This window comes from Mustela nigripes, chromosome 13 (genome assembly GCF_022355385.1).
Source record: "Mustela nigripes isolate SB6536 chromosome 13, MUSNIG.SB6536, whole genome shotgun sequence".
Lineage (NCBI taxonomy): Eukaryota > Metazoa > Chordata > Mammalia > Carnivora > Mustelidae > Mustela > Mustela nigripes.
The window spans coordinates 43,070,973-43,083,201 of NC_081569.1; the positions used below are offsets into that span (position 1 = coordinate 43,070,973).

At 47.7% G+C, this 12,229-nt stretch overlaps 1 protein-coding gene across 4 annotated transcripts in view; it reads right to left on the bottom strand.

The window, feature by feature from the left end:
- Positions 1 to 12,229, bottom strand: part of CA12 (carbonic anhydrase 12) — a 56,055-nt gene that overhangs the window by 13,945 nt on the left and 29,881 nt on the right. For all 4 annotated transcript variants that reach the window (XM_059372218.1, XM_059372217.1, XM_059372216.1 and 1 more), the window contains exons 3-8: positions 7,340 to 7,519; positions 6,351 to 6,493; positions 3,116 to 3,211; positions 2,182 to 2,245; positions 1,845 to 2,002; positions 412 to 538 (exon numbers count right to left, since the gene is read on the bottom strand). In XM_059372218.1, coding sequence (XP_059228201.1) covers positions 412 to 538; positions 1,845 to 2,002; positions 2,182 to 2,245; positions 3,116 to 3,211; positions 6,351 to 6,493; positions 7,340 to 7,519 — 768 coding nt within the window. The remainder of the gene's footprint in view (positions 1 to 411; positions 539 to 1,844; positions 2,003 to 2,181; positions 2,246 to 3,115; positions 3,212 to 6,350; positions 6,494 to 7,339; positions 7,520 to 12,229) is intronic.

The window sequence follows — 12,229 nt, forward strand, 5'->3', positions numbered from 1 at the left end:
CCTTAATGCCAAGAAAGCCTAGGGTAAGAAGTCAGGAGTTTGGTCTCATGAAAACAGTCCTATCATGTGTCTTAAAAGAAGGGTAGTTCTCCAGGGTAGTTCTCTGGAGGCAGAGCATCCTCTTGTCCCCATCTGTGGGAAACTCCAGATTTAATGAGGGCTCTGGTCCAGACACCTAGAATCTCTGGCTAGTGTTTCCCACAAAGGCTCAGGGAAGTCAAGAGCAGAAGGGCAGCCTCAGTAAACCCACACACAGTAGCTTCTTACACACTCTTGTTCCATTGGTAGCCAGAGTGCTCTTAACCCAATTCCTAAGGGCATCGGTGACAAAGTCGGAGGGTAGCCACCCAACATCATAGAAGATGGGTGTCTCGGCACCACAATCCCCACACACACACCGCATCTTCTCACCTTGTCGGAAAGAGATGTACACCTGCCTCTCCTCAAACTCCTGGACCCGCCGGAAGTTGTTGACCATTTCTCTGGGGGATGGGTCATCCACATATGTGTAGTACAGAGCAGTCTCCAAAGCCAGCAGCTGCAAGGGGAGCAGCAGAAACATACCCCGTGGGCAGAGTGATGCTCTCTTGCCTGACCTCAATGGTGAAGAGAGCTCTGGGGCTTGGCAGGAGGCACATTAGAAAGCCATGGGAAAGCCAGAGAACCGTGCCCCTCGCCAGCAGGTATCTGGTTGACTGGGCACTGGGCGAGCTGGTCTTTCCTCTCCTCCCAATGCTTGGAGGAAGGTTAGCGCTATTAGCTGCTGGGTGGCGGAGGGACTCCTCAACCTCCCACAGAAATAGTGTTCCTCTCATGGGCCCGATTTGGAACCCAGCTCTAAATTGGAGGGACCTAACACTTATTCTGATGGTCTCATCTAAAGGAACAAAAAGAAGGAGGCAAGAGTTTCACAGGCCCTCTGATGACTGGTTCCACAGAATTTTCATACACCCACATAGATTATATAATCAGTTTCCAAGGCAGTTTCTAGGTTAGGGTATTACCGTTTCCCTGAACATTTCATCTCTTGATTCATCACATCTTTATTCCTGTCCGCCTACCTGTTGCCATTTATCTACATTACTCAGATCAGTAGCTCATAGTAAAAAAGAAGGAGCAACAGAGAGTGCCTTCCTGGACTCAGGGAGAGGGCCAGGGGAGCGGGGGGCACCAGGAGCCCATGTGTGGCACTGTCTGGGCCGTGTCTCCGGGACAGCCAGTTTTCTTCTTGATGAATTTCTGGGGAGCAGAGGGATGGACAGTGACCAGAAACTCCGGTCTGCCTTTGGGGCTTAGCTTTGTGGCCAATCAGTGGGCGATCCCACAAGCTCCCTCATCTGTTTACCCCTCACTTTCATCACCTGTAAAATGAGAGGGTCAGAGATGATTGCTGAGGACTCTGTGCCCCCAGTTTTGCACTAGACTTTGAGCTTCCTGAGGGCAGAGACTGTCGCTTACTTACTCCTGCAACCCCAGCCTTCTGGTTTGTTAAACCATCTAACTGGCTCCGTCTTTATTCCACCCTATAAAGGAACTGTGCTCTCTCCCGCCACAGAGGAAACACCATCCAGCCACTGAGGGAAATGTTAGGAAATGCAGCTTAATAACTCTTTTGTAAGGAACTGTGTACCCAGGTTCATTTTCCTAGCTTGACTCAATAACTCCACTCTGCAACGCAGCCTGTCCTTTCTGCTATGCTGCCAGGTGCCTGTGATATTTGCAGAGGTTTGGCATAGCTGTCAATGAAGCTCTAAGTGAGGAAACCAAGTTATTGATGATGATCTGGGTGACGGCAGGGACCAAAGTACCACGTGGTCTGTAACTCAGAAGGGCATGACAGTTACCTGCTCCTGGGAAATTTGCACAGCGTTCCGGAAAACTGTCCAGAGCACTGTGGGGTGGCAAGGGGGTGTGGTCAGGGACCCTTTGTAGCGGTAGTACTCATCGGGCCTCTCGGGGAGCAGCTCTTCAATGCTGAAACCTGGAATGAGCACCTCTTGGCCTGGAGAGACATGGTGGAGAAATGGTGTCAGCCTTTCTCCCCACGGCCAAGGTGCTGCTGCGCCCATGACCAAACCTAGAATATGAACCTGCTCACTGCATTCATTTTTTTTCAAGTCACATGGGAGTGACTCCCTCCTTCTCCAACAGAGGGCAAATATGCATCCAAAGACTCCTTACCTTTGTATCTTACATCTTGAAGGTGCTTGAAGATCTTGTCATAAGACGGATTGAAGGAGCCTATCTGCAACAGAGATAGGGCAGGCTGAACTAGTACAATTCTGTTGGCTGAGCCTGGTTCGACTGCTGCTCAGGGAAGGGCTTAGCTAGGGGCATATAGTTCCCATTGCCAAGATCCTCTCTGGAGGATGCACTTTACCAGGACAATTATGAAGGATCCCTAGGCTGTTAGGGATTTGAGGTGATGGTCCTGCCCTCTTGCTTCTCAGGATCCAAGGTGCTGAGCACTCAAGGCACTGGGGCTTGTGTGTCCCAAGGCAAGGAATGTGGCTCACGCTCCTGATCATCAGGCTGTGAGCCGGAAAGCCACAACTAGCATGTTCTCTAACCAGAACTTAAGGGAGCTTGAGTTCACACAAGCCAAGTCAGGCAAGCAAGCATGTTGAGAAATGAGGTACATGTTGTCTTATTAGGGTGAAACATGCAAGCAAATCAGGAAACATTCCCATTTTCTGAACTAAGGAAGTAGTTCACTCTAGGGTCCATGTAAAGAATGGAACTTGGATATCAGGAGTTGTGTAAGGGATTCAGATACCTGATGAGGCAGCATTGCATGATCCCCAATCCCAACCCCTACACTCAGGTCCTATCCAATGGGCTATTTTGAGCTTTATGCAACAGGGCTAGGAACGAGGGCTCATTTTTTCCAGTGTTGCAAAGGACATGCCCATTTCTGCTGCCCAGCTACAGGAAGTGCCGCCTCTAGGCCAAAAGAGAATGTACCCCATGGGGGAATACCTCCATCTCTAGAGGCAAGACACGGCCAACGAGAGTGGGCCATACACATCCAACAGACAGGAATTCATGGACCAAATGCTGAGTCTGATATCCTTCTGGCTTCAAATTTCACATAAAATCCCTTTAAACACCTTACCTCTATGAGAACAGCTAGGACGGCGAGGCCCTCTGACTTGTTACTGGCGCTGCTGGCGTTGGGGTACAGGTCTGAGTTATAGTGGACGATATGCAGCTGCAGTGGAAGAAAAGCCGCTCACAGGGGATGGACGACTCCTGAGAACCCTTGACTTCGCAGGAGACTCCAATCCAGTGGGGAGGACAGAACCCCTCTACCCCTGCCCCAGGTAGATCAGGCCTCTCAGACCTTTCCTTCATGGCCTCCCCAGTTTTCCTTTTTCTCTTAGTCCTCCAGACCAAAAACTCTACCAAGGCACACTGTCCATCTTATTCACTCATTGTGTTCGTGTCTGATATGTGCTTGGAAAGTACCAGGTATACAACAGATATTGAATGAATGGGTTTTTCTACTAGCCACAAAAAAGCTTGGGTTCTTTGGAGGACTTCTCTTTTCAGTCTTTCTTTCTTCCTTCCTTTCCTCCCTTCCTCTCTTTTCCCTCCCTTCCTTTTTTCTCTCTCTCTCTCTCTTTTTTTTTTTTTTTTTTTTTTAGTGTGGGAGAGAGATGGGGAGGAGAGGCAAAGAGAGAGGGAAAGAGAGAATCTTAAGCAGGCTCTACATCCAGCACAGAGCCAGATATAGGGCTCAATCTCAAGACCCTGAGTTCATGACCTTAGGCTGAAATCAAGAGACGTTTAACCAACCGAGCCACTCAGGTGCCCCCTCTGATTTTTTTTTTTTTTTCAACTTATTCTGGAGCCTATGGGAAAAGAGTCTCATGTAGCCTGTTCCAGCCTCAGCCTGGCCTCTCTGCATTTGATCTGGAAGTAGTAGTGGCTGAGGCAGGAAACCTCCAGTGGTAACTTATTATAACTGTATCCAGAGTAGGACTCCTGTTTATCCCACAGGTGGAAAAAAAAAATCACAGCATGGGTTTTACACAGATTTAATCAGCCGTATTTTAAGATAGCAGAAAACAAGAATGTTACTCCCTGAATATGAAATTTTAAAAAATGAAATTCTAAGTTCATTTTTTTCAAAGCAGGAATTACTTGTCATTATTAAAGTGAGGAAAAGAGAACTTCCCAAGAAATCTTAAATTTAAAAGTCTAAGTATTAAGACATTGTTATAACATATTTTGATGATGTTTAACCTAATTTTTAATCCAAAAGGTAGTGTCACCTATCCTCCAAAAATTTGTATTAGTAGGTAGGTCTATATATATGATACACATTTTTGTTGATTCTTTGCCTCTTGGGACTATAACACATTGAGATTTTCTCTCTTTTCCTTTTCTTCATCTCTTTTTCTGTCTTCTGTGTTTGTAAATAGAATTCAAGCATATTTTACTGAATACAGCTCAATGTTCTTCAAATTTAAATGACCCTTTCTAATTTTTAAAAACTATACAAAATTGTTTTTTCTTTTAAGTAGTCTTCTATTAAGATTTCTTAGGAACTCTTACTTTACCATCTTTCCCCGTGAAGGATACAGACTGTCATGTTGCCCATACCATGTAAGCTTGGCCCAGCTTTGAGAAATGGAGACCTTTATATGGCTAAACCTCTGAAGGTCCTATACCCTTATCTCTATAGCTGCCCTTTGTGCTCATGGTCTGTTTCACCACTTTTCTTACTGTGTTCAGATTAAATGAAGAGGAGGTGAGGACTAGCACAGACAGAACAGAATTCCCTGCCGAGATTAAGAGAGTCTTCTTTATAGGACTCAATCCAGAAGAACTGCTACACTTTCAGGGACACTCCACAGAGAATCTGCCACTTTGGGGTCACCTTGATGTATTTTCCCTATTATAGACATGTATGGTCCACCTTCACCAAGCCCATGGTGATGGATGTGGCTTATGAGCAGAAAATACACTAACTAGAAATATTTTTAAATGCCCAAACTCTCCCAGCCTACACCCTAACTCCTTCTTTATTCCCTATAGGTAAGTAGAAGCCTCCACATTGCAATTAGCCTGAAAGAAATTGCAGTCCTGGAGGGTCAGAGATGGGTCTGGTTGAAGTACGTGCACCTCCAAGAGTGCCATCCTATTGGGCTGGAATTATAGCCCCTCCACACTTGTAACTCGACCTATAATTAGCCTGAGACATTAAGCGATTTAGCAGTAAAGAAGAGAGAATGGTCATGTCATTATTTACCTGGCTGATCAGTAGCTTTTACCAACTTATATTTATTGTCCTGTAAATGTTCAAAACCATAGGCCCAAGTTCTATCCCTTGGGAGCTCTGAAATGGAGCAAATCAAGCACCCTGCGTCCCCCCCTGCACACCTGTGGGGCAGGCACAACGCTCCACTCCTCCTGTTTTCGTGTGGCCTTTTGGGTCAGTGCCGCAGGATGACATGACATAACACAGTGCTGTGCTCACCTCCCAAACTATCCTGGTTGAGTCTGTCACTGCACTGATGTCCAGCCATCCTTCGGCTTGTGGCCAAGTAGAAGAGTAACCCTGGGTCCCAAGGTTCCAAGCATCACCCATGCCCAGGGGAAAGGAAAGCTGGGAAGGGAAAGGCCTATGCAAACATCATGGCATGTGAAGAAAGACTGAGAAGTCTGCAGGAGCAATTAGCCCAGTATGATCCAGCAGTGGGATACATACAAAATAGTATATAGAATGGGCTTCCTGATGCATATTCTCAGATCCTAACTCAAGTCTAGGGTAAGAGGCTGCCCCAGTTGATGATACCTTGTGATCTCTAAGGGGTATTACACTGATCAGACCCTTATAACCGGGGTTATCCACTGTTTTTCCATTGACTGGTGTACCTCACACTTCTAACAGGTTTGGCCCTTGGCCATAGGTGGCTCCGTGGTACTGGAGCACACAGATACCATAGTCAAGATGCTATTATGTGTCTGGGATGACCTACATCAGCCAGACAAGCTGGTGGGATCTTGATCTGTGCAAGCAGAAAGGCAATGTCTAGAAAAGGGGTATGTGCATCCCTCTGCCCTCCTGGGAGCACTGCCTTCTGAGCAGTATTGTTCAGTAAGCGGCAGAGAGACAAACTCTGTGTGTTGAGGAGAGGAAGGGGACCAGGACACCGCAAATGAGCTGCAGGTGGCCAGAGTGGCTCTACCTTTCTGTGCTGTTGACAGCGCCAGGCGTGGGCGTGGCAAGCCTAAAGGCAGCCCCTGCTTGTGCTCCGATCTTACCTGTCCACCATCCAGGTGGAAGGGTGCCAGACCACCCACCGCCAGGCAGCCTCTGCCAGCCCCGTGGCTGCACTCACCTCTGCGGCAAAGTGCTTCCCACCGACAGTGTGCTCGGAGCCGTGCGGGTCATTCTGGTTCCCCCAATGCAGGTGCAGCTGTGTGGCAGTGTAGCGGGACCGGAGGCCCTGGAGGTGCATGTCCGGGGTCAGGTTCAGCCTCACTGTGGGGAGTGGAGCCTTCAGAGCCCTGGCCCGCTGAGCACTGCCTGAGAGCAGTGAGGGAGGCAATACCCGCCTGGGCCCAGACAGGAGGCAGGTGGACTCAGCGAGCAGAGAGACACAGCCTGAGGATCAGAAACTTGGGCTCTTCTGAGAACGGCCCCATTTCCCTAAACCAATTCTAGCAGCGCCAACACCTTCTTGGCTCCCCTGGGAAAAGGATAGCAGGAGCGTGAACACTAGACCAACGGGTGGGTGTTTTCTTTCCCTCCATGTATTACACACCCATCTATGAAGAAAGAAGTTCATATGAAGTATCTGCCAAGCCGTAGAATATAACAATAACAATAAAAATGACTATTTATGAGGCATCTACCATATTCCAGATCCCAACATACATAATCTCTAGTCTTCACAATACACATCAATATGCCCATTTTCCAGACAAAAACTCAAGGAGGTTAATATTCTTACCCAGAGTCTCATGACTTCTAAGTTAGGAGTCAAGCCAGGATTCAAATCCATGTTTGTCTGACTCCAGAGCCTGGGGGACCCCACAATGAATTGCATGGCTCCTGGAGTATTTGAGCCAAGGGACCAATGGGCTCAGGCCTGTCCCCTCCCCCCTCCCAAGAGATGTGCTTCTTCTGAGAGGTGCTGGCCTGGCAGAGTAGCCCCCGGCATCTCCTGAATGGTCCAGGCATCCCTGGGCTCCCCTGGACCCGCTGCCCCCTCCCCTTCTCCTGGATACATCCACGGAGCCGCATCCCTGCCGATGGAAGAGAGCAGGCCAAGGAGCTGAGGATGCTCGGACATCCCCTTGCAGATCGCAGAGATCTCTTTCTCACCTGAATGGCCGTCGTTGGTCAGGATAAACTGCTCGTTGTCAGAAACATTGTAGCCTTGGAACCCCAGGGGCACAAGGCTGGCGTCATACTGGAGAATGTCACTGTGCAGGTCTATTGGGGACTGTAGCATACCCCCACATGCCGGGTACTTCTTGGACCAGCTCTTTTCCCCATCGGGACCTGGAAGGGGAGATTCAAGCCCAAAGTTTAGTCGGTTTTCCACAAATGTTCTTTCCTCCCTTTCTAATTCTGTGTCCAATAGGATCCACTGCTTTTCTCCTCTTCATCCCCAGAGGGATATTCTTCAAGGCCCAGAGAGCTCAGCTTACTGCTCACTTGCTCTTAAAGTGATAAGGGGAAAAGACTAGAGAAGACCCCATGCCAAGGACTAGGGCCCACCAAGCTCCATTTGAATTTTACATTGTTCATATTTTGACACAGTACATATCTTCTCCACATGAAGACCTACTGATTTTCAACAATTTTGCATCTGTTTATGGAGCACCTATTATGAGCAGGAACTACTCAGTCTTGGGGCCACCAAGTTGAACACAGCAACAGGGCCCCTGCTTGCCCAAACTTGAATCCTCTGGGATGCTTCAGGTTGGAAAAATTGGCCACAGCTCCAGGGAGGTCTCTGGGGTCAGTGGAGTTATAGGTATGATCTTCCTAGTAGGAAACCCTGGAGGACATTGACATACCCACATCTAGAGCAAGTATAAAACCCCACCTGTTAGGGATGCTTGAAAAATATCAAGTAACTGAGGTGCCTGGGTGGCTCAGTGGGTTAAGCTTCTGCCTCCGGCTCAGGTCATGATCTCAGGGTCCTGGGATCGAGTCCCGCATCGGGCTCTCTGCTCAGCAGGGAGCCTGCTTCCCTTCCTCTCTCTGCCTGCCTCTCTGCCTACTTGTGATCTCTCTCTGTCAAATAAATAAATAAAATATTTTAAAAATATATCAAGTAATTATATGGCTGGAATCACAGAGCTAAGTGCAAAGTTTATACTGAGAGAGTGTGACAATACTAGGAACTAATGCCAAACTACCAGTGAGCAGGAAGAGACTTAAAAAAATAAATCCTCCAGGGCTCAGGCTTCTTGCTAACTACCGGGTAATTGTTCTTCCTCTGGAAATGGCAATAAACAATCCAACCCCATGTTCAGATAAACTTTCTCACTCCCACAGGGAAAAGAATCTTTAAAGAATGTAAATCTGTGTTTAAAAGATTATCTCCTGTGGTAATTAAATGGATTTTCAGGCGGAGGTTTCTCCAGAAAAGCAAATAATTAGCATGTCATGGCTCGTTAGGGTAGAGCCATGGTGCCCTGTGGGCTCTCTCTGAGTTGGGACCCAAGTTTTACCATCTGGGGTCCATCAGTATTTCAGCACCAGGAATGACAGTAACTGAAGCAGAGAGGAAATGAACACCACTTCTTCTGGGACCCCATCCATAGACAGCAGCACTATTTCACAATACACTGGCCTCACAGAATCCTGGCTCCTTACCCCTTGTTCTCTAACTAGGGGGCTTCATCTGAGAGTAAGGAGAGTCAGAAGAAAAACTTGGTGTCCAGGTTCATATAAAATGCTATGAGAAGTTGATCCGAGGTCTGGACATGCACAGTAGAACCCTACTAATTTTTCAGGCTTTCAACCTTTGGATATACCTTCTTGGAAATGTTAGAACTTGAAAGGATTTCAAAATGTCCTGTCCAACCTTTCACTGGACACCAGTTTTCTCACTTGCCCATGTCGGTCAGGGTCTTCGCTGAGCTGTATTTTAATTTTTAAGACCTCAGAGCCCTGGATTCAAAGCAGTTCAACTACACCAAGATGGCAGAGGGAGAGGGAGCCTGGAGGACATCAAAGTAAGACCATTACTCAGCTAAGGACAAAACCAAATTCCTGGGGCGCCTGGGTGGCTCAGTGGGTTAAGCCTCTGCCTTCAGCTCAGGTCATGGTCTCAGGGTCCTGGGATCGAGCCCCGCATGGGGCTCTCTGCTCGGCAGGGAGCCTGCTTCCATTCCTCTCTCTCTGCCTGCCTCTCTGCCTACTTGTGATCTCTGTCTGTCAAATAAATAAATAAAATCTTTAAAAAACAAAAACAAATTCCTTAGGGACAGCAGGAAGCCGAGAGGGAGCAATCCTGAGGCATCACACAAACCCTCAGGTCAGCAAGAGCGCAGATACCAGGAACAAGCCTTCTAGAGTGAGGCTGCCAGCCTTTTTTCTGCTCACAGTGGCATTTGGACCCACAGGGACCCACAAGGTGGCAGAAGCTGCCAGCCATGCAGGAATGGAAAAACTCGCGAGGTACAGCAATAAAATGATTTCTCCTCGGATGCATGACTAAAGGGAACTGGGTTAGAAGGACTTTCTCTTCCCAGAACAGAGGTTCCAAAAGGTTTCATGAAGAGAGCATTCTGGTGCTAACTAAACCAAGAGCTCTTTGGGGATAGGAACATCTCATTTTGATCCCTGTGAGCTCACATTGTGATTAGGGCCACATGAATAACAGACATTTGGTAAACACTTTGCCAAAGAATAAAAGATCCTACAGAACAGAGAGCTTAGGAAAAGGTTATCAGGAGGAATTTTTCTTTTTCATTGTGCCCTAAATACTCTTTATTGGAACTGACACTAAATTGGGTATTTGGGAGCAGGAAAGGCTAGGGATATAAAAGGCAACTGAGCCAGTGTTGGCAAAACCTCCTTCAGAAAGAGAAGCAGTTATGTTGGACCAGAAGAGTCCAGAAAACAAGATTTCAGCACCAGCCATCCCACCACCTCAGTGAGTGACCTTGAGCAAGTCACATTCCCTGCCTGAGTCTCCTTTACCCTTCATTCAAATGAGAGAATTGAACACTGTGTTCGGGAAGTTCCGTTCTGGCTCTGAGCTCCGAGATGGATGGAGATTACTAGGACTAAGCGCCTCCACCCTCTGTATCAGGCAAGTTTGAACAACTTGGAGAGAGCTGCTCATGCCAAGGCAGCTAGCTCCCGGGCATGTGACAAAGTGCCTGTTGGGAAGGGGCTGTGGGACTGAGAGCACAGGGCACTGCTTCTCCCAGGGCGCGCAAGCCACCCACCTCAGGAAGCTGCCGCAGTGTTAGCTGCCGTCACCAGGGGGCGCTTGTCTTTGATCACTAGCCACAGCCCTTTACCGGCAACAGGATCTAAAAAGCCTTTTCTACTACTCCTGCTTTATTATCATTATTTGTAGTAGTTTGGGCCCTTACAACTCTATAGTATCAGCAAGGTAAAAATTGCACCATTATAGATGGTGCATTCAGGCTTTCATGGCCTGAAGCACCTCAGCCTGTGAAGGCCTTCAGTGGCCTTCAGACCCTTCCCGGTCAGCCACCATGGTCAGCCTGGCTTCCCCACCATTATAGATGAAGCACTGAGATTAAATGATTTGCCCTAATTAGGCCTTGGCTTAGTTACAGAGTTAACCTCCCTGAGTCACAGAGCCTCCACGGCCTCCTGTGTTAGTATTTATCCAGGAGATCTGGGGCATGGCCTGTGTCCTCCGTCCCCCGTGCTCTCCCTGAAGGCAATGTTACCTTCACCCCTGCCTCTCCCATGATGCCTGGCACAGAGCAGGCCCTTACCTGTTTACAGGGCCGTATTCTGATGCTAATTGTCTGCTTGTTCCTCTCCAGGGACACATGCCACTTTATTAATCCCCCTAGTTTCCCAACCACCCCATATCACTTTTTTTCTCATCAAAAAAGAAAACTTAGGTCACTTGCTCAGGTTCAAAATTTACCTTCCTAGCTTCCTAATTTGCCTGCATGAGGATGTGTTCTGTTTGGGAGCAGTCAGTGAGAAAGAAATCTGGTTTACTCCCCTGTGGCCTGGGAGATGACCTGCCAAGTATGGGGCTTCATAGCAGTTCATAGGAACCCCCTCCACCACCAGCATGATAGCCAGTGTCCCCTTCTTGCATGGTTGGGGATCTTGTCAGAGCGGCCTCCCATCCTCGTGGCTTGTGAGTGAGAGGGAGGGGTATGTGGTGCCATGAGGGTGGGCACCAGGGAAGCAGTATCGGGGTGTTGTCAGGAGACATCTTTCGACCCCCCACCCCTAGCCTCTGCCTGGGGGCTGTGTGACTTGTTGCCAAAGTAACGCTGGCCTTTTGCAGGCAACCACAGCCCAGACTGTGGCTTTTCAACTTGGTCTCAACTTTCACACTTATGCCAAGTGCCCTGGTGCCAGGAAACCTCACTTGGGACTGATTCTTCCATAAGAGGCATTCATTTCCAGCTACCGTAAACACTCCACTTTTCTCAGTTTTGACTTTGCCTTTTCAGTTAATTGGATTCCTCACATGATCCCAATAAAGGAGATCATGTGTATCTCCCGGTTTTGTTTTTCCAAGCAAAGTCAAAGCCTTGTTTCTTTCCAGCTCGTGTTTTTCTGCTTTAGGCAAAACAGAGTTGGGCCAAACTTCTGTTTTGAAATGTGACAGGAGATTAACATGGCCTAGCTTAAAATGCCTCTTGTGATCTCCGATTGGGAATTCTGAGGGTACAGGATCCGCATTATCCAAGGACAAGAATTTTTTGTCCTGGAAAATTTCAAATACATACAACAGCAGAGAGAACAGCAAAATGAACCTCCACATCCCCCAGTTTCAACAACTAACCACCGGCAGAAACAAATCAGCCTCATTTGTATCGTACCCACTCTCCCCTATCCCTGGATAATCCTGAAACAAACCCAAATCATTTCCATCTGTACATACTTCAGTACGTGCCTCTAAAACATAAGGACTCTTGAACCCACCTTACCATTACCACACTTAAAAAGTTAACAATTTCTTAAGGTTATCAAATCTCGTTGGAATTCAGTTCTCCAATTATCTCATCACTTTGTAATGGTTTA